This window comes from Apodemus sylvaticus, chromosome 7 (assembly GCF_947179515.1).
Source record: "Apodemus sylvaticus chromosome 7, mApoSyl1.1, whole genome shotgun sequence".
Taxonomy (NCBI): domain Eukaryota; kingdom Metazoa; phylum Chordata; class Mammalia; order Rodentia; family Muridae; genus Apodemus; species Apodemus sylvaticus.
The window spans coordinates 66,533,454-66,556,437 of record NC_067478.1 but is presented as its reverse complement, the minus strand read 5'-3'; the positions used below and the strand labels follow the sequence as shown (position 1 = coordinate 66,556,437).

The window sequence follows — 22,984 nt, the reverse complement described above, 5'->3', positions numbered from 1 at the left end:
CCCCCCCCCCCAACCTCCTTCTCTACAGAGAGGAGTTGAGGAAGATACCTGGTATCAACCTCTAGCCTCCACACATACAGAGACACATATAGACACACATACACACACTCACACACACACACACACAAGCACTCACACTAACTAGCTGTGCAACCTCCACCGAGTCTCTCACCCTCTTGGGGCCTTGGCACATCTCCACACATAAACTGTACCTTTTTAAACACTGCTTCCCCGCCTTCTTCCTCCTGTAGTCACCTGAAGACCTACTTGGAAATTTAGGCACAGGTTGCCTAGCAACGAAAATCAAGGTCTTTGATGAGTACAGCTGGGAGGGGGCAGAAGAGAATCCGGAGAGCGAATGAATGCCACAGAGCAGGCACTTACTTTGAGAAGCTGTGGATGCCCTGACCCCTTCTTCTCCCCCACAAGTCAGGATGACTTTAAAGGCCTTGGGATGCAAGTGGGGGCAGGGGCCTGAGGAGGGACATCCAGAAATGGAAAGTGCCCTGAGGCTAGCCCAGGCCTGGGTGTTCTCAGGAGAGGCACACAGGCAGTCATTGTTCGCTGACAGGGAAGGAACAGGGTAGAAGTCTTGCTGAGGCCTCGGCCTGTGGGACTCTGGGAAGATGTTCAGTTCCTGCCCCACCCGTGTAAACTCTATGCCACTTTCGTTCCTTGAAAGTCTGGGAGGAGGAACTGTGAATGCTGAGGCTCAGGTGGGGTGGGTGGTGAGTGTGCATGCATACGTGCCTGCGTTCGTGTGTTCTCTCTCTCTCTCTCTCTCTCTCTCTCTCTCTCTCTCTCTCTCTCTCTCTCTCTCTCTCTCTCTCAGGGGCAGTGGCTGGCTGCCCCATGTGACACAATTCACTGCCATCTGGAATTTCATCAGCAACTCCTTTGAGACTCCTGACCTTAACCTAGTACACAGTCCCTGGGGAAGAAGGTACTGTCATCTCTAACACATTTGTACAGGGACTTGGAACTCTCAGAAGGGATCAAGGACAGAATTCCTAGAAAGGGGGCAGGTAGTGTCCAGGTGTGCCAAGCACACTTCAACACCACATACCTTTTGGGGGTCAAAATTTGTCCCGGCTGTGAGGCCCTTAAAGAGGTGACCATCAGGTCCCCTATGACTTTTGTGTCTGTCTCAGCCTAGGATTGGGACTCTGTGAGGTGCATGGGGAGATCCTGTGGCATCAGGCCATCTCAGAACAGAGAAATCTCCAACTCAGGTTAGATTCAGGGAGGGTTGGCCTCCATCTGCGGGTTCAGAAAGGCCCGACCCAGCCTTTTCTCCTACCCATTCGGAGTTTGTCTTGGAATACAATGGAAATGCAGGCCCCGGGACTACACGTGAAGGCTGCGCTGAAGCCCTTATCCCTTGTAAGCCAGGCAGCCCCTCCTCAGAGAAGCTGGCCACCACCAGGCTCTGAGAGACCCCCCAACTGAATGAGAGACCCCAACTCAATGTTTTTAGACCTCTAAACAACTAGCCCAGCACAGAGTAACTTGTTTTTCGGCTTTCAGCTTGAGAACGATAGCCCACCCTTTTCTAGTTCCATTGTTTAACTATACAATGCCCCAAGGATGTTTGCTCCAGATAATCTCTAACCTTCCTTGAGGTATAAACTATTGCCTGACTTCTTCATTCTGTACTTCCCCATTCCACGCATGTTTTGTCCTCCACCCCTTGCCTTGTGATTTTTTCCCCTTTAAATACCCCTGACTTCAGCTGCACAGGGTCCCACAGTCCTCTACAGCTGTGGACCCCAGAGCTCTGGAATAAAAGAAATCCTCATGTTATTGCATCAAGACTGTTTCTCACGAGTGATATGGGTGTCGCCTTCCGAGGTGTGGGGTGCTGGGGCACCCTCGGTTTTTGGGGGGGTTCTTACAGCTTCTCGAACCTCTCATTTCCAGCATCCAGCCAAGGCAGCCATAACATTTGAGCCCTTAACACCCTCTCTAATATTTCCTTTTAGACAAAAATGGGTTTGCGTGTGTGTATGCTTCTCTGGGCAGGTGAGCTGCCGTGGACAGAGATCCTCAGGGACTGTTCAAGCAGCCCTCCTTTCACTGGCTTCATGCTTCCAAGCCCACCAGAGCTCAGTGACCATCGCTGGGAGAGGGGTGAGCAGAAGCCTTTGCATTTCACTAGCTCCTGGTTATTGAGCACACACTGTGTGGTAGACAGTGTGTCAGACATTTTATGTAACACCTCATCTAATCATCATAACATAATGAGAAACAAAGAACACCAGGGTTTTCACACAGGGAAACTGAGGCAAAGTGGCTATACTAGGTTGTACTTCTAGGGGTTGGGGCTATGGCCTCCAAATGCCTCAAAAAATGGGGAGCAGATCATCAGATTAGCAAAAGGCTTCATGGTCCAGGCCTGAGCCCTGGGCGGAGAGAGCATCCACAGTCTGGATTCAGCACTGCGGGTTCACAGGCCCTGGAAACCAGGTGCTATTGTTTCTAGACTTTGGCTTTGTGGGGAATGGGAAGGCCTTTTTGGCACAGGGACTGGCTCAGCAGACACATTCTCAGACTTTCCAGAATACTCTCTAGCCACGCTGCATCCCTGTCTTAGGGACCCCCAAATCCAGAGAGTACCTCATCTTACTCATAACTTTGAAATAAAAGCAAGACGCTTCCTTCTGTGAGGAAGGGTTTGCCTTCAGCTTTTTCTTTTCCCCAAAATAAGCATCTATTCTTCCAAAAAAGGGAAAAACACAAAGCTGTCAATCTCAGGCCTCAGATGAATGCAATAAAGTTGGAACTTCTAATGCAGTCTCTCTCTCTCTCTCTCTCTCTCTCTCTCTCTCTCTCCCCCCCCCAAAGTCTCCCCCTTTCCCAAAGTCACCTACTGTACTCAGCCTGTCACAAGCTTTGAGATGCAAATTGCACCAAGAGGAAGGAAGGCAGCTTGAAGAACAAAGGGTGACTGAGGAAACACAGGGAAATGGATTTGGAAAAGCTCTCTAAATTCCCTTGGAGAAGGGAGGGTGGGAGTGGGTGGCTGTCTAAGTGGGAAGTAGTTCAGAGCTGATTTTAGGGGAAGTGAGGGAAACTATCAAGATCTGGAATGGGAGAGAAGGTTTGGGGCAGCAGGAAGGCTGACCTCACTGTGGTCCTTGGCAGAAGGCGGGGCATCTCAGCATGTTAGGAGCAGTGGAGCTGCCTGGCTCCATCACTTTTAGATGACCCCATAGTAAAGCCTGCTGCTGGGTCATCAGGGGGTGGGGGGTAGGGGCCATGCCTCTGTGTCCAGACTCAGGTCAGTCCAAGGTGCCAGGTATGAACCCATCCACTGCTGGTCCTTTGCCACTGTGCAAACTAGACATGTCCTCACCACCTGGGCGGCCAGCTAGACTGAACTGCATGTGGATAAGGACTCGGCCTTGTGGAGGAGCTGTTGCTTGTTTGGTTTTGGCAGGGTCTTACCCTGGTCTGCAGTTCCCGCTGTAAACCAGGCTGGCCTTAGCCTCACAGTGATCTGCACCTTCTGAACGCTGGAATTAAAGGCATGTGCCACCCTCTCTGGGCAAGAGCTGTGACTGAAATATAGTATGTGCTCAGTATGCATTTGTTGGCTGGGTCTGGGTGGAAGGAAGGATGGTTGGATGTGTGTGTGTGTGTGTGTGTGTGTGTGTGCACACATACAGGTGGATGGATGGATGGTATGACCATGCAGTGAATAATCAGACAAGTGCTCTAAAGGGGAGACATAGACTATCTATAACTGGGTATTGGGTTGGCAAAGACTTCACAGAGCTGGCATTTGAGATGGGTCTTGAGAGGGGGCAGCCATCATTGTCTACTGTCCAACATCAACTTGCAACACTGGCGAGGACATGTTTGAATAAAATGGGGTTAGCAAGTGCCAGAATGTAAGAGCTACATTGAATTCTATGAATCAGGGGTCCAACTTTATCAGTTTGTGGATAGAAAAGCCAGGGCACCGGAAGTGTCTCTGGAGGTCACACAGAGCCTGAGTGGCATGCCAGAGATTGGAACAGGTGTCTGCCCCTGGAGCCACCCTGAGCTGCTCCCCTGCTCCAGAGCTCCTCTGCTGACCTCCGACTGCTGGGTGGATTGTGCTGCCTCCAGAGATCACAGACAAAGAAAAGGCAAGAGGAGACCATGGAGCAGTGCTATAACCTAGTGCAGAGGCAGGAGTATCATGTAACATAGTCCAAGCTGAAACTCAGGTTGTGGGTTGTGGGTTGTGGGTTGCTTTTCCCTGATACCCAAGACCAGAAGGAAGCACCGTCTCAGCAGACTGAGCCATGGCATGGTGAGCAGGAGGCAGTGAAGCTGTGAGCTTGGCCCCACCCAGAGATGAGCAACAGCTGGGACAATGCCAGCCAGAGGCTCCTGGGTATGGAGGTGCAATCGCACACCACCATTTTTATCCACTAGTGGGAGCACTACTGATTCAAATCCAAATGCTCATCCACCAGATGATGAACCAGGCGCAAGGCCCATCTGGTGAGGCCCACCCACCACATCCACCTATGGATTCCCAAAGGGTCTTTGGAAGACCAGACCTGGTGGTACATGGATTCAAGACTCCCAGCATAACCCAGTCCTTGCACTGTGGCTGAAGGAATTAAGTCAACTTATCTGGCTTCCTCTTCAGGACCCCTTCCCTGTCTCTCCTTGCCAATTGGCACCAATGCTTCATTCCCCCACCTGGTCACCTGGCCTCTGGTAGAAGCTCCCTCAAGTAAGAGTGACAGGGACATATATATTGTATATTATAGAATTACATCTGTACCTTGTATTGCAGGAAGGAACCTGCACATACACATTGTAAACAGCTCAGGAGGATATGAGACTCAGTGGACTTGGATATTTGGAAATCCCCAAATTCACAGATACAATAATAAGGGAAGTGAAGAAAGAGATAGGAGAGAGAGACACCCACCTCCCCCAAGGCAAGGTTTCTCTGTGTATCCCTGGCTGTCTTGGATCTAGCTCTATAGATCAAGCTGGTCTTGAACTTAGATCTGTTTGCCTCTGCCTCCTGAGTGTTAGGATTAAAGCCAGACACTGGCAGGAGAGAGATTCATAAGGCATACAAATATGAAGAAAGAGATAACGAGAGACTCACAGACAAGGCTGACAACCTGCCCAGAGAGACATAACTAAATTTTGGGATGGGTAATAGCCTGCCTCTGTTCTGGTACAGAATATACAAACAGGAGCTATCATGGAAAGGTGCATTCAGATTTGGAGACCAGAATCCTCTGGCTTCCCCAACAGCTGGATCCAATTCCTGTCTCTGCTCAGTGGCTTCCGTAGAGTCAGGCAGCAAGAACTCTGTATTCCAATCACAGTAATACAGGTCAAGACCCCCAAAGTGATGTCTAACCCTTTGTGAGGTAACCAAGCATGCATCCAGGGGATCTGGGGGTTTAACTTTGAGCTGTGTACTGTGCAGAATCGGGGAGTTTTTGCCTCTGTCTCTTCCTTGGTAAAATGGAAAAAGAACACAGTGTGTTATACTCTCAAAAAGTACAGGTGACTGCTGTACAGCTCCTGCTTGGCTGTGGGGAAAAGTTAGACACTTGTCATCCAGGCTAGGGTCCTTCCTTCCCTCCAGCTGACACTTGGTGCCTGGCAGGGACCTGTGCTTCCAACACTGGTTTTCTTGGGGTTTGATTCAGCCCTGGGGAGTGCAGCAAGAAGGGGGTGGGTCACTGGGTGGCTGGCTGGTTAACAAGGTGCTGGGCACAGTGCCTAGGTCCTGCAATATTCATAAAGCCCCAACAGCTGTGCCAGACAATCAGGGTGCTGACTACTGAACCACCTGCAGTGTTACATTCCACTCCTGAGAGGTGGGAGCCGGGGACAGCATGTTAACTAGGAAAACATCAGGCACTGGCTACCACAGCAGAGGCTGAACAAGAGCCCAGGAAGACTGAGCCCTCCTCCAGACCAACCCAGAGTCTAACGGACCCGCCCATCAGCACTCAGCATCAGCTACTGCAGTAGAGGACACGGAAGTAGGAGAGCTGGCTTTGGTCAGCTCCTGCCCTAGCTCGGAAGCTGCTGACCTCAGATTCAGCTCCTGTTGTCTCTGCAACCCTCAGTTGTCACACATGGAAGACGGGGGTTGACGTCCCCGAATTCTGACAGGCTGGCCTCAAACTTGTTATGTAGCCAAGGATTATTTTAAACGTTTCCATCTCCCATGTACCACCAAGGGATGGACCGGGGCTCACACATGCTACGCACACTCGCCCAGCTAAGTTGTATCCTCGGCTCTCCATTTTCTCCCCTACACAATGCTTTTTCTACCCAGAATGCTTTAAATGTTCATTATAAAATAACATCATAGAGAAGGAAGAAAATTTAAAAAGTAGAACTCATCACTGAGTAATGTTCTTTTGGTTTTTCTAGATATATGAGTGATGGGTTTTTTTCCTTTGTTTGTTTTGTTTCCCCTTCCTGAAGGAACAGAGTTTCTCTGCGTAGCTCTAGCTGTCCCGCAATTCACTATGTAGACCAGGCTGGCTTCAAACTCACAGAGATCCACCTCCCTGCCTCCCATGTGCTGGGATGAAAGGTGTGCACCACCATCACTAATACTTTGGTGTTTCTAACGAGACCAAGCACGCTTTTTCACAAATCACAAATAGTTTTCTTTCATTAGTGTCCTTCTGTGTGGGCAATTTCCAAATTGTGATCTGGGGTCCACTGGGTTCCCCAAGACCTTCCCAGGGGCCAACTAGATGTCTCCTTAGCTGCTCAAGGCGCTTGAGTTTGATTTCAGGGCCCACATGATACCGGAAGAAAACCAGCTGTGGCAGGTTGTCCTCTAACCCTCACGTGCACACCATGGCACTTGTAGGCTCCTCCTATAAATAAATAAAATGTAAGACTTTTTAGGGAATTCATGAGATCACTCAGCTACCACATCCCTGTTTGCCTCGTCTCTCAAGAGTATAAGGTATTTTTTTATTTTTTATTTTTTTGGCAACTTCCCATGCGATGCAGCCTCAGGCTGAATACAGAAGCAGATGTGAGAGTCCAACTGTGCTCTGTCAAGCCAGAGGGTTTTGAAAAGTAGAAAACAATAAATATCATTTTTCCCATTCACTTCTGTTTTTCAGTGCTGGGAATCTAACCAAGAGCCTTCTCCATGCTAGGCGCTACCACCCAGCCCCATTCCTAACCCCTCTTTAACTTTTTTGGCTTTAGAAAATACTATTTCTCACTAAAATATTATTTCTCATAAAAACATGTCTCCCAGGAGTATGTGAAATGAATTTGCAATGACTTTACTTCATTGATACATATTTTAAAGAGTCTAGTTGTAAAGGCAGGGAGGGTCTCATACAGCCCAGGGGAGCCTCAAACTCCTTCTGTAGCAGAGAATAACCTTGAACCTCTGATCCTCCAGCCTCTTGAGAACCGGGAAGGCAAGCCTGTGCTGTGAGCCACCACCCTGTGTCTGTGCAGCCCTGGGTCTTGAGACCAAGGCCTCATGCATGCTAGACAAGCTGCCAACCAGCTGAGCTGCATGTCCAGCCCAAGACAATCTCATGGCTGTGATGAACATGCCAACGGATGATAGAGAGAAGCTAGGCACAGGAAAGCCTTTTAGAATTCCTCATGGTCATCCACAAGTGTGGAAAGTGGTCCGGAGACTGTACTGAACAGGGCCTGTCTTGAAGACCACAGGACCCAGAAGAAGGGAGCAGAGCCACTGGCTTCCTCCATGACCGGCCTGCAGGGTGCATGTAAATTCTCACTATTACAGCATGCCTGTCAATCAGGGTACCCCAGGAAGGTGAGCAGATGAAGTTGAGAGGGAATGGGGGCTTGGTGTGTGTGTGTGTGTGTGTGTGTATCAGTTTCCAGGGAGGACAATTTCTCATAGACTTTGGATTTCTCTCTCTCTCTCTCTCTGCTTGTGGATCAGAATGTAGTTCTCAGCTATTTCTCCAGCACCATGTCTGCCTGTTGAGCACGTTCCCTGCTATGATGATGATAATGGACTAAGCCTCTGAAATTGTAAGCCAGCTCCAATTAAATGTTTTCTTTTATAAAAGTTGCCTTGGCCATGGTGTCTCCTCATAGACACCTTAAGACATAACTTGACAGAGAAGTTTTTTGTTTTTTTTAAACTGGTGAAAATGATGATGATGATGATGATGATGATGATGATGATATCGTCTGGAGGTTAAAAATGCTACAAACAAGCTGGACACGCTTTTAATCCCAGCATTTAGGAGACAGAGGCAGGTGGATCAATGTGAGTTGAAGTCAGCCTAGTTCACATAAAAAATTCCAGCCCAGCCAATTATACATAGTGAGACTCTGTTTCAATTTTTTTTTTTAAATCTGCAAACATTTGGGTATCACTCTGTATAGCTCAGGCCGGCCTAGGACATGTGATCCTCCTGCCTCAGCCTCCTGACTGAGCCCTGGGATTCTAGATGTGTGTTACCACGTCTGACGTCTTATTTGTTCATTTGTTTGTTAGTTGAAGACACGGTCTTGCTATAGTCCTGGCTGGTCTGGAACTTGGTGTGTGGCCCACGCTGCTTCCCCAGGCTGGGGTCACAGGCTTGCTGTGTTTCCACGTCTGTCTGCTAACATTGTATATACCCCTGAGGACAGTTCAGCTGGACAGATTGCCGAGACGGAAAGCTGGCTGGTCGCCACGTGCCTTCAGAGGCGAACAGGGCGCCTCTTGGCACCTTACTCATGTTATCTCTCCACAGGGCTGCACACCTGTCCTCACACACACACACGCCACAGCCTCCTCATTCTCTATGAAATGTTCATCTTCTGTGAATTCTTTTGTCCACTTTCCTTTTGTACCCATTCTTCTGGAACATTCTGTGTTCCAAATACAACCTTTCATTTGTTATGTACTGAAAACATTCTGCTCAAGCATGTATTTCCTTTTAACTTTGTTTAGCGCCTCATTGTAGTACAGGAACTTAGTTGTTTAAAAATACATTCCATTGTATCAATTGCTTCCCTGATGGTTTGGGGAGATGCTTTGACATACTAAGCCTGATTTTTAAAAAGTTCTCCTGGTGACTCAGTGGATAAACAGGCTTGTTGCCAGACAAACACTGATGACCTGAATTCATTACCTGAGACCTATACGATAGAGGGAAGGAACTGGCTTCTAAAAGGTAACTTTGACCCCACACATGCATCATGGCACAGACACATACACACATACACACACACACACACACACTGCTAACACATCACACATATATAGACATATACATATACCACCTATAAACACACACCACATATATACACACACCACACACATACATAGATCACATACACACTGCACACATACATACATACCCGCTAATACATCACACATAATACACATATACATACACACACCACATACATACATAGACTACATACACACCACACACACACATACACACACACACACTAATATATCACATATACATACACATATACATACACACACCACCACATATATACATACACCACACACATACACAAACTACATACAGACTGCACACACACGCACACACACATACACACAGACCACATATACAACACACACATATATATGTACACACCACATACATATATCACATACACACTGCTAACACACCATACATATACATACCACACACATATATACATATACTGCACACATACACACAATACCATATATATATATATATATATATATATATACACACATATACACACAGAGAACATACACACACCACACACACATATATATATGCACATACTACACATACACATACATACCATATATGCACACACCACATAAACAACATATACACATCACATAGACACCACTAACACATCAGACATACACACACCTCATACATATACACATACCGTACACAAACACACACACACACACACACATATATATATATATATATATATATATATATACACACTGCATATACACACATATACATGCCAAATACACACACCACATACACACATCTCATATACACAACACAGACACACACACACATATCCCCACATCACATATGCACACAGAGACTAAAAGTAATAAATAAATTAATATAAAAAAACCTTTTAAAATGTTTTCCATTTTCTTTTTCTTTTTTTAGTAGATAATTTCTTTATTTACATTTCAAATGTTTTCCCCTTTTCAGGTCTTCCCTTCAGAAACCCCCTATTCCATTCCCCTCCCCCTGCCTCTATGGGGTGCTCCCCCACCCACCCACTCCCCCACCCACCCACCCACTCCCATCTTCCCCGCCCTGGCATTCCCCTACACTGGGGCATCAAACACCCTCAGGCCCAAGGGCCCTCCTCCCACAGATGTCCAACAAGGCGGTCCTCTGCCACACACGCCGCCAGCGCCATGGGTCCTCCATGTGTATGCTTTGGCTGGAGGTCCAGTCCCGGGGAGCTCTGGCCTATTGACCCCATTGCTCCCTCCATGGGGTGGTTTGCATTTTTTTTCTGATATACTAGCACTCTTCTCTGTTCTATCCCTCCCTCCATCTTCCTCCCTCCCTCCCTTTGACATAAACCTTGCTTATGTACCTGCCTCACCCGGTTCTGAGGTTACAGCTGCACACCATGTGCCAGGCTTTCTCCTCTCCCGTCCTCCTTCCCCCCCTCCCCTGCTCACCCCCGTCCCTCTCCCACCTTAAACATTTATATTGTTGCTCTATCTAGAATTTTTGCTGTACAGAAAGGTGCCAAGTGTTGACTCTTGTGAGTTATGAAACAGAGCGTGGTGTGGTGCAGTGGGTTTTTCCCACCCATCGGCTGGCCCACAGAGCTGGGCTAGCCCTGGCAACAGAGACCTGATCTGGTCTGGAAGGCAAGGTGAGCTGATCTCAAAAATCCACAAGCAGAGCTGACAACTCTACTAAGAAACAGCAGTCCTTCTCTACCGTCGGCTCTAGAGTGACTGTCACCAAGACACCTCCAGTGCAGCTCTAGGCAACATCCTTGTCTGTTCCTACTGGAGACCCATGCGGCCATTGCAGGATGAGAGCTATGACCCTGCTTTGTCAGTAAAGGGCAGAGACACTGAGAGACACCCAGAAGGCCACTTGACTGGCAAGCAGGAAAGCCCATACCTCCAGCCTCTAAGTCACCGTTCCTTAGACCTTTCTGAGATCTAGCTCTGTCCTCAGGGACACTATAGCTGGCCCTGTGGTGGGAAAGAGACCTGTCCTAGGCATTCCCAAAGCTGTGCTCCCTCTGAGGGAGCAAAGCCTGGAAATTGTCCCGCCACCAGCTGACTGCATTTCTAGAACCGGTGTTTTCTTCTGTGAGCACCTCCTCCCAGAGCTGGATGAGTCAGGCTAGCAATGGGAACTCAGGCATAAACAAGCAAAACTGACAGCAAGCACTTTGCCTGAAGCGCGTGACCTCCCACGGGCCTCCTGGGACTGTGCCTGAATGGCTACATCGATAAAATCGCAGCAGTAAGCTTTGTGGGTTTAACCTGAGGCAGTCACGTAAGCAGCCCTGTGGTGAAAGCCTCCAGGCAGGAAGTGGGCACCGGGGAGTGGGGGCAGCAGATGGTGGCCAGCCTCCCAGCAGAGGGTGGTTCCCTAAGTGTACAGGTTTTTACAGACCCCAAAGTACCCACAGTTGTTTTTCCTCCAGCTCTATACCAAATGGACACTGAGATAGGATGGCGGGGCCCAAGCTGTCCCCAGAGACAGGTGTGACCTGGTCCTCCAGGCAGGGACCCATCTAGACGCAGAGAAAAACAGATCTCAGACATCCTAAGGACAGACTTGTTCTCAGTCAGAATCTCAGGGCAACCAGGGCTGCTTACCTGCTCCAGCGGGATGACGAGGAAGGAGCCACCTCCCGAGCTCTCGGTCACTATGGCCAGGAAACGGGCATTGACTGCACAGAAGTGGTTGTCATGTACATTTTTGGTGATGGGGATCCCGTCAAAGCAGTGCTCCCTGTTGGCCACCTTCCCATACACGTTCCGAAACTTGGAACTGCGGTACTGCGGTCGCCAGGACATCTGTAAGGGACCAGCAGAGGCAGGGTTAGGCTGACTGCTGCTCATGAAGGAAGCAATGGATCCCTTGGGCCCACCCGTTCTCATGGAGGGATGACAGGCGATGGACTCACCAAGAGCATGGGACCTATAATGTGCTTGACTGCTTGCCTAGAGTCTGACACAGAGCCTGGCATGAGGGTGTGCACACCAGTCCTGCGTATGGTCCACACGCCCAACCATCTTCTAGAAAGAGCATTGGGTCCTCTCTCTACCAATGATAATGACACTTGATACAGTAAGCCAGCCACACATGTGACAGTGTCCCAATTGTCCAAACTTCTCTCACTCAGCCCTGGTTAAGGAGGGTGTGTGTTTACGACTGAGGACAATGTCACTGACAGAGGGGGAACATCACCGAATGCCCAAGGAAGCAAGCCACCGCATTTCGTCACCTCCTGCTCTGATTCTTTCCAGAATCTCTTCACCATGAGAATGCCCTCAGTTCACCGTTGCCACCACCAACACCCTCATCAGGCTCAGAAAGGCCAAATGACCAAGACAAGGCCACACAGCTGAGTGTGCTGGAGGGGGAGGCACTGGGTACTGGGCCTTTGGAGTCTGGGATGAAGTCCTCACAGTGTGACTCAACCATCACTTATGTCAGAACTTCTGATGGTGCCAGAGGTCATTGAGTTCCTGGGTCATCTCTTAAAAATGCAGCCCCTGGGTCCCACGCTGGGCCTAAGGAATCCTCTGCAATGTTTTAGGAGTGGGGTTCAACACTCAGCAAGCTGACTCAGTTTCCTTGCCCCCTTGTGCACCCCCAGGTGACACAAAAGCACCCTGAAATTTGAGAGTCCTTGTTCTATAGGATAGAGGAGGCCTTCCTCAGCTGACCCCGCTTGGGATTCACAGCCTAGGATCTGACCTGTCAGCAGGTTCTATTTTTGATGCATTTGGAGGGTGAGTAAAGCAGGGACCTCCTTTGGGATGGTGCTTTACCAATCTTGTAGTGAGCTCAGCCTGGACCATACACAGCAGGCACTCAATCATGGCTCTGTGAAATGAGCACACACCTGGCTCACAAACTCTTCACTTGATCTTAGCAAAAATGTCAAGAAGGAATCTTGTTTGTGTTTGAGACAGGACCTTAATATATAGCTCTGGCTGTCCTGGAGTTTACTCGTGTAGATCAGGCTGTCCTCAAACTCACAGAGATCCACCTGCCTCTGCCACCCATGTGCTGGGATATAAAGGGTTTAATTTTAGCAGTTGTATGTCTATTTTAATACATAAGAAAAAATAACACATATTCCAGACCTTTGATGTCACAGACACTCTTGTGAATGAGTGCTAATGAGGCAAAATAAAAATAAAAATAAAAATAAAATAGAGGAGGAGAAGGAAAAGGAAAGATCAGTTAGAAAACATGGTGTGAAAAGTATACTACAGGTTCGTCACCTGCTTAGAGACCCATCCCAGTGTGAAATTATAGTAATCACACTGTCCCTGCAAAGTAGAACATTCTAGATTCCAGTTCCAGAGGGAGGTGCTGTGACTGTTCATTCCAGCTTCTGCCAGTGCCATTCTGGTTGGGCATGCCCTTTTTTCCTGCCCAGCCACAGCTCAACCTCAGAGCTGACCTCACACCTGTTCCTGGTCCTGGTACCGCCGCCCTCGGTCCAGGTTCCCCTTGCTCAGTCAAGGTTTCCCCTTGGGGACAGCAGGAAGAGGGTCCAGGTCCCTCTGAGCAGGGCTGAGCTCCAGCATGCTGTTCCTGGCCTGTCCAGCAGGGTTCTGTACTCAGGAAGCCCCTTTAGGTCCCTGGCCTGATGATAGCCCAGCCCCTCCCACATCACAGGGAGCCCCGCCCCACGGAAGGCAGATAGCTCAGGTAACCTCCCAGCATCAGTCTGTCCAGTGGCTGGGTTCTGAGACCTGCTCATTTCCAGTGAAGACCACACTGTGTGCCCCCGCCTCGGGAGCTTCAGGGGAAGGGTAACAACCCTGGACTGGAATCTACACAGACCTACATTCAAGTCCCGTCATTCTGCAGAGCGGCTGCGTGCCTTGGGCCAGCCTCTGAGCGTCTCTGCGCCCCTCCATCTGCTCTTAGAGAGGGAGGCTTATTAATTTCCCCTCGCCTCCAAGGTCATAGACAGAGTCAATGCCAAGCTGTCCAGCTCAGGCCCAGCACAGGGAATGCTGCCTCTCCCACACCTACATTTATCCAAGATGTCCCTGGGGAGCCCTCAGCGTCACGCCTCAGCTGACGTCACCTACGCCGCAGACGCCTCCCTCTTCCCCCTCCTTCCTTGTTTCCTGCTCTCTCCCACTCTCTGTCCTTTTCCCTCTCTCTCCTTGGCCCAGCTCCCAGATCTCAGGTACACTGACAGACAAGATGCCCACGTGGCTGGCTCTTGGTAGATGTGCTGGCACTCTCCTCCTTCGCCTCTTTCTAGAACATGTAGCCCAGGCTGCCCTCAAATTTGATATGTAGCTCAGGATAACCTTGAACTCCTGATCCTCCTGCCTATATCTCTCTAGTGTCGGGATTACAGGTGTGGGATAGCCCACTAGATTTGATTAATGCTGTGCTGGGGAACTGAACCTTGAGCTTCATGAATGCTAAGCAAGCTCTCTATCACTGAGCTGCTGTTTTGTATCTCTTCATTTTTTGACATGGACTCTCTACGTAGCTTTGGCTGGTCTCGAACCCTTCTCCATATTTGGCCATACAGAGTCACTTTCTGAACAAGGTTAGTTTGCAGCTGAGGTTAAGTAAGAGCTGAGGTCAGCAGATCTATCTGTGAAATGTGCTCCTCACTCTCTGTAAGAGTTGGGGTTCTGTGTTCAGAGAGCCTCCAGGGTAAGGAGTCCTTCCTCTTGAAGAGTGATAATCTCTGGGGGTCTCCAGCCCAGGGTACACAGCAAGTGACATAGCTATGGTCACACAGACCTAGGTAGGGAAACCTTTCACACGATGTGTGGGCCATATGTGCATGCTGGGGAGGGGGCTTCTGCGCTGCCCAGGGGTTAGAGGGAGGGACGTTTTCTCTCTCTCTCTCTCTCTGGCCCTCTGGTCCTACATTGGACCCTACACTTTGGATCCCTAGAGCCAGTCGGCCTTCACACTGTGGCTTCAGAGACAAAGAGCCCCCTGTCACTCAGGGGGCCCCCTGTCACTCAGCAGCGGGGCCAATAACATGTCTCCAGGGAACTTGGTTACAGGGCTTGTCTGCCCCTTCCCCTAAGATTACCACTAAGTGGGAGAAGGCTTGCTGTAAGGAGCTGTGGCATCTCTGCTGGAGAGAGGAAGTGTACCTCAGCGATCTAAATAATTAGAACTCTTTAGTACTGTCAATCATAGGTAGGAAAGTAGTCGCCTGTCACCTTTGCCCATAGAGAAGCTAGTGCCAAGTCATGTGCCCAGTGTGTGTGTGTGTGTGTGTGTGTGTGTGTGTGTAAAACATCTCCTAAGCCTTAGAAACCCTTCGAGGGGCCTCATCAGCTGAAGGCTTTGAAATTGGAGCAACAATTTTCTGATTGAACTTCATGCCGCTGAGAAAATAAAAGAAACCTTGTCAGTGCTCTCTCTGCTTGGCTCTCTCTGCCTTGTGGAAGAGCCCAGGTTGGCAAGGAAGGGGCATCTTTATGACCTTTGGCCAACAATTCCTGAACAAGAGGATGAGAAAAAGATCTCGCTCATAGAGCCAGGAGGAAAATGAAACAGGTCAGTCAACCGCAGATGGACAAAAAAGGCCTAAGATGGGACAAACTGGCTGCTTCTGTGGTCGCCTTCCAGAACATGCTAAAGGAGGGTACAGAGCCTTTCCCCTGCCCTTTGCAGACATCCAAGCAGAAGCCACATCACCCCTAAAAGGCTGGGGCCTTCACATGACAATGTGGGTTAGGTTGGCTTTACCAGTGGCACATGTATTTACCCTGGTCACCTACAGGTAGAGCTTGTCTGTATCTTTGTGCAGTGGAGTTGGGAAGGATCATATGAGGCATGAAGACTGCACACTGCTTAAAGGGACATTGTGAATGGTGTCCCCGGAATCATGAAAAAGGGGCCCCAGGTGCCAGAGGAGAGGGCAGAGCCACCACTGTCATCCTTGAGGTTCAGCTGAGCAGACAAGACAACCAGGAAGCTCCGAAATCTTGCTGCTCTCAGAGGCAGGAGGTCTGGCCACCAGCCACTCCAACTACCCCTGACTGAAGGGGAGCAAAGTGTGTTTCTAGCAAACTTCAGAGGTACTGAGGGACGGTCACTCAGCCCCAGCTACTCCCAGATGTACCTGGCCACATTGGCTAGCAGAGGCAGCTCATTCCTGGAAACTCCAGGGGAGGCCTCTCCCTCCAGGGATGCTGGAACCTCAGCAGATTGGCGGTTAGAAAACTGGCTCCGCTGGGGCCCTGCACCCAGCACCGGCAGGCATCTGGGCTGCCACCTGCCTGGCACCTCATATGAGCTGAGGAGTCCGGCTAAGCTTTGGGGTTAGTAGAACTTAACTTCTCTATAGAACTATTAGTTGGCACCTGTCAGCAGCAAGGCTGTGCAGGGACACTAAAGTCAGACATAGCTGCTGCAAACCCCAGCACTGCCTTACAAACCAGTATTCATATATTAACTCTAAGAACTGTGTTCTCATCTGTGGAAGTGGGGTACAGGGGCCTCAGGAAATGGTCCTGGTCTGGTCAGTAGAGTGCTTGCCAGACAAGTATGAGGATCTAAGTTTGATCCCCAGAATCATTGCTAAAAAAAAAAAATGCTTGGGCATGTGCTTCTAATTCTAGTGACAGGAAGGTAGAGACAGGTGGGTTTATGGTGTTTGTAGGCCAGCCTAATTGGTGAGTCCCAAGTTCTAATAGGAGAGAACCTGTCTCAAATAATAAAGCAGACAGCTCCTGAAGAGTTAACACTTGAGTGCACCTGCATACACATGCACCCACACATACCTGCACACACATGAACACACATGTACACACACACCTGCATACACATGCACACACAGACACACCTGCATACACATGCATGCACACACATACCTGCATTCACATGCATACATAGCTGCATACACATGCACACACAGCTGCATACACATGCACACAAAAACACCTGCAAACATATGCACGCACACACCTGAATACACATGCACACACATACCTGTATATATATGTACACACACACACCTACGTATACATGCACATGCTCACACACACCTGCATACACATGCACACACACACCTGCATACACATGCACACACACATTCACATAGACATGCACAAACATACAACTGCACACACTTGAACACACATGAACACATACACATTTGCACATACATATACACCTCTATTCACATGCACACATATACCTGCACACACATGCATACACATGCATATGCATATGCACACATGCAGAGGAAATCTGCTGGGGTGGGTGTGCTTCTGGGAAAAATCTTTTTTTTTTTAAACAAAAGAAAAGAGACAGACGAGAAAAGTCCTTTCTCAGCACGTTATCTAAGGCACTGCTTCCTGTCTTTGTTTGCACTGACAATGTAAAGCCTGGAGCGGAGCAGCCATCTTGAGGCCAGGAGGTAACAAGCACAAACCCAAGAAGCAAACACAAGGAAAAGGCAGACCAAAAGGATTTAAAAAAAAAAAAAAAAAGATAGCCAAGCAGGTGTTTCCCCTGCTAGGGCTCAGGAAACCAAGGGCCTCTCCAGGACCATGTCCCTCCCACCCGTCGGAAGAGGCCCTTGATGAGCTGATGTAACAGCTGGTGCCTGGCACACACATTACATAGCACAGGGGTCAGAACCACGATGGCTGGGGGAGAACAATAGATGACCTTCTCTCTAACTCTCTGGAACCGAGAACCCCAAACAAATGCTGTTTGTTTGGTTTAAGTCAGTTACCTTGGTCATGGTGTCTCGTCATAGGAAAACGAAGGCAACTAAGACACACCCCACCTCCTCCATGACCTGTTCTCACTGATAGTCTCAAATCAAAGGTGTGGTCACCTGAGAGCCACACCGTTGGCACCCTGCAGACTGGCTTCTGCCACTAAAATCTCTCCCGATCCTGTCCCATGCATTTGATATCTCAGCACACAGGGAACAGGAAGTGTGTGCATCTCCCTCTGACAGAGGCAGCGACAGTTCACCGCCACAGTCTGGATCTAGGCTGGGTTTCAGCTCCTGCTTGTTCCTGCCAGGTGCTGTGATGCTGGGCGCAGCCTGGACAACTGTACAGGGCAGACCAAGAAGGAACTTTCCAAACGCCCCTGAGCTCCCCACCTTGATGCCGTTCTCAGGCATGAAAACACCCCTGAGTGTCCGTCTACTGTGGAGCCTTGTGACCTACCAGAGCCCTGCACACACTCTGGGGCTCCCTGGCAGCTCCTCACTGGCCCCACCACCAGGGGGCGTCGCTATTAACCCCGACCAATTGCACCTCACTTTCCTTGCCCCTGAGGCACGATGCTCCTGGCTTCCTTCCATCTCGGCTTTGCCCTTTCTGCAGATCTGTCTCCATGGCCCACAGGAAACAGGGTCTCCTTGTATCCAGCAACCTCCAGACAAGACTCGGAATGATGGAGAGATGGGGGTCCCAAGAATGGAGACGTGCAACCCTTGGCCGTGGACACAGAGGCCAGGAGGACACCCTTGTCTGCTACTTGCTAGCTCTTGGCATAGAAGCACTTGCTTTGCTGATCTAGGCGGGCGCTCAGCAGAGAGGGCCCTGGGCATACAATTGGTAAGCCAATACTTGATATTACAAATGTCCATAGAACACCAGAACATTTCACAGAAAATGAAGTCTGCCTCTCTATTTCTCCTTCATCTGGCATTGACCCTATAGGTTATCGGTGGTGGTGAGAGGGGCTTCACCCTCCTTAGAAACTTCTTCCAGGGCAGGTGAGATGGCCCAATGGGCAGTATTCTGCTGCCAGGCATGATGGTCCACATTCAATCCCTGGTCTTGGGTCTTTGTATTGTCTTGTTTTTAAATTTTGTTTCTTTCTTTAAATTGTTGGAGACTGAGCCTTTTTGCCAATGTGGAGCAATCTAATCTACACGTGGATTAGACAAATTGCATTTCTGGCTAGCGGCGCTGTGAGATGAAAGCTGGCTTGGGGAAGACAACCAGGGCTTCCGCATATTGAAACACGGCTGAGAAATACAGGCCCAGGTCACCGGTCCCCACCAGCTCCTGGGTGAGCCCCAGGCATGCTCTGCTGAGCAAAGGGAGCAGAGCCAAGCTGATCAATTCCAGAGCTGGGTTAGCCTGGTGAAGCCCAACTCTAAAGACCACACAGTGAGCTGTGGCAGGGCTGGGAGGGGGGAGAGATGACGGCAGGACAGGGGGCATCTCTGACGGTGCGGGAAACACTCTCCTAAGACCGATGGTTTCATAGCGTTTGTGAAAAACATAGCACAGGATCCTGAGGGAATGGTGAACCCCAAATGGGATAGCTTCGACTTCATGTAAATTACATCTCAATAAACTTGACTTTAAGAAACTACCTGGGATATGCATGTGGATGGTGAGAGAGGACTGACCTAGTGCGAGCAAAGCCCTGGGTTTAATGCCGGGAACTGCAGGGGCTCAAACATGGCCACCTCCCATCTCATCCTGACAAGTGCCACAAGTGAGAAGAGTCTGTACTCTTCTTGTTGCTGCTATAACAAACACCTGACAACGTCAACTTAAGAGATGAAGGAACGGTGTGTTTGGGTTCACGGGGAAGGCCTGGCAGCAGGAGCATGAGGCAGCTGCTGAGGTACACCTCATCTGTAACCAGGAAGCGGGGAGATGGATGCTGGCCTTCAGCTGGCCTTCTTAGTCAGTCCAAGATCCTGCACTGTGGCGCAGGCACTTGCGGTGGGTCTTCCCGCTTCAGCTAACCCGGTCTAGAAACTCCCCGGCAGCTGTGCCCAGGTATGTCTCCTGGGTGCTTTTGGACCCTGTCAAGTTGGCAATGCTATCGCACAGGGCTTTCTGGGACCTGGGATTCAGCAAGCACTCCACTGTCATTCTCAGGAGACCAGGTTGGAGACCGCAGCGAGGATCCCAGTAGGGGTTCCAGACAGGCAGATGCTTCTGCCTAGAACCTAACCCACTGACAGGGAGCTGCCTCCCAGTCTTCCTGATTGGTCTCAGTTCACACGGTGGGTGGGAGAGCTGATGTCACCCACCGCTGTCCCCGAGGATAGGTTGGGTGGGGTAAGGAGGTGGCTGGAGCACAGCTGTGGGCAGGGTGGACTGGAGGTCACACTGCCAAGTTTTCTCACAGGTACCCACTGGCAGGATTGCTGAATGGCCTGTGTTGGGTGGAGGGGTAGTGAGAGAGGACACAGAACCTAGACAGGTAGCAGGCCTAGCTTCTGCCTGGCTGCCTTGTTGGAGTCTAGGTGTCCTGAGCACAGGGAGGGGCGTATGAGGGTGGAGCTGCTGCCTTACAGTGATCTCAGTGACCCCAGTGAGAGTGGATGTGCTGACACATCCTGACAATCCCAGACCTGGGGAAGCTGAGGCAGGAGAATAGTGAGTGTGAAGTCAGCCTAATTACATAGAAAGACTGTGTTAACATGGTTAAAATAAAGCAGGGAGTTGAGGGCAGCGATGGTGCCGTTGGTGATGCACTTGTCCGGTTCAGACATCTGAGTTCAGGTCCCCAGCACCCATGGGAAACCCAGGTACGGCAGCATGTAAACGAAGCTCCCCAAGGGGAGAGCTTATGCCTGACTCTTCCTCTGCGGCAGCCTGGAATTTGGGCAGAGCCTGCCCATGGAGGTACTCCCAACATGCGGAAGCACCTCACTGTGCAAGCCGCCTTTTGTGAGTGGGTGTAGGGTATCTCCTCTAAGCTCGCCCTGCGGTGAGCTGCTTCAGTCTCTAGTGGAGTTGGTGCTGTCCAGTGGTAGGATGGGCTGAATTGCGAAAAGGTGAACTCCTCATTCCTGAAGACTTATTTTATTTTATTTTTTTATTTTTATTTATTTATTTTTTTTTTGGTTTTTTGGTTTTTTGGATTTGTTTTTTTTCGAGACAGGGTTTCTCTGTGTAGCCCTGGCTGTCCTGGAACTCACTCTGTAGACCAGGCTGGCCTCGAACTCAGAAATCCACCTGCCTCTGCCTCCCAGAGTGCTGGGATTACAGGTGTGCGCCACCACCGCCCGGCCCCTGAAGACTTTTAAAGAAATACCCAGGATGGCTCAGAGAGGAAAGTGTACAGCACGCAAGCATGAGGAACTAGATTCCCAGCACCCATGTAAAAATCTGGGTATGGTGATCTGTGCTTGTAATCCCGGTGTTGGGGAGTGGAGACAGTGGGATGTGTAGAGCTCACTGGCTAGTCAGCCCAGACTTATTGGTGAGTTTCAGCTTCCACAGGAAACCCTGATTCAAAAAATAAGTGGAGGGGGCTGGAGAGATGGCTCAGAGGTTAAGAGCACTGACTGTTCTTCCAGAGGTCCTGAGTTCAAATCCCAGCAGCCACATGGTGGCTCACAACCATCTGTAATGAGATCTGATGCCCTCTTCTGGTGTGTCTGAAGACAGTACACTGTATTCATATGGATTAAAATAAATAAATCTTAAAAATAAAATAGGTGGAGAGTCACTGAGGAAGACAGTCAACATGAAGATGTGTCACACACACACACACACACACACACACACACACACACACACACACACATGAAGATGTATGACTACACACATAAGAAAGAAAAGAAGAGAGAAGTTGAGAGTTTCTTGGTGAAGGTGTTAGAGCCAGAACTCTTAGCAGCTTCTGGCTGAGCTGGGGTCACCAAGAGACCTTCTGACTCACAGCGAATGGCACGGGGACTGCCCACTTTGCTTCCCAGCCGCTGGCAGCCCCCAGGTACACCTGGCCCAGCAGTTCACACTCAAGCGATGGTCACCGTTATACACGCTGTGTCACATACCCTTCCCAGAAAGGATGGCATCTGAATACACTCCACACACACACTCCACACTGTCCCCACAGTCGCCCAGGGGCCACCACTGCCATCACTGATCTCCTGAGCCCTGGAGGTCAGCCAGGCTTTGGCATGTGTCCTCTGTCCTCACCTCATGCCATTCTTGCTCCTAGGAGGACAGAACCACTGTCCCCATGTAAAGATTCAAAAGGAAGATGCACAAGCCAGGAGATTCCTAATCTCAGGCTTTCACTCCACGGCGTAAAATAACAGATCCATCCTTCTGGGGACTCACTTTGGTAGAATGGGGTCAGATGTTTCAAATGTCACTATGGAAATGGCCCAGCCACCAAGCCTCACCATTTCTACCAATTCAAATAACATTGTGTTTGGACACTGTGGTGTGTGTGTGTGTGTGTGTGTGTGTGTGTGTGTGTAACTGTATGTGTCTCTCTGTGTGTATGTGTGTATCTGTGTGTGTCTGTGTGTGTGTGTGTGTGACTGTATGTGTCTCTCTGTGTGTAAGTGTGTATCTGTGTGTGTCTGTGTCTGTATCTCTGTGTGTGTATCTCTCTCTCTGTGTGTGTGTGTGACTGTATGTGTCTCTCTGTGTATACATGTGTATCTGTGTGTATCTCTGTGTCTGTATCTCTGTGTGTATCTCTCTCTCTCTCTCTCTCTCTCTCTCTCTCTCTCTCTCTCTTTGTGTGTGTGTGTGTTTGCAGTCCAGAAGTCAATTTCAGAGATCTTCCCCAGTAGCAACATGAGACCAGGCCTCTCAATGGAGCTCACTATGTGACTCGGCTGGCCAGCCACTGAGCCCCAGGAACCCTCCTATCTCCACCTCCTCAGCACTGGGATTACAAGGTAATGCCACCGTGTCCAGATTCCCCTTGGGTTCTGGATCTTGAATTGTGTCTGCATGGTAAGCGCTTTACTCACTGAGCTACTGCCCCACCCCCAAGTCCCTAAGCCATGGTTATCTCAGCTTTTTGTTTGATTTTATGCAATGGTT

The 22,984-nt window shown here is 49.6% G+C and overlaps 1 protein-coding gene across 1 annotated transcript in view; it reads right to left on the bottom strand.

Annotated features, from left to right (window-relative positions):
• The window catches only part of Coro2b (coronin 2B), a 107,108-nt gene that overhangs the window by 50,130 nt on the left and 33,994 nt on the right, over positions 1-22,984 (bottom strand). Inside the window, exon 2 of the mRNA XM_052188096.1 lies at positions 11,837-12,037. Within this exon, the coding sequence (XP_052044056.1) occupies positions 11,837-12,037 (201 nt within the window). The remainder of the gene's footprint in view (positions 1-11,836; positions 12,038-22,984) is intronic.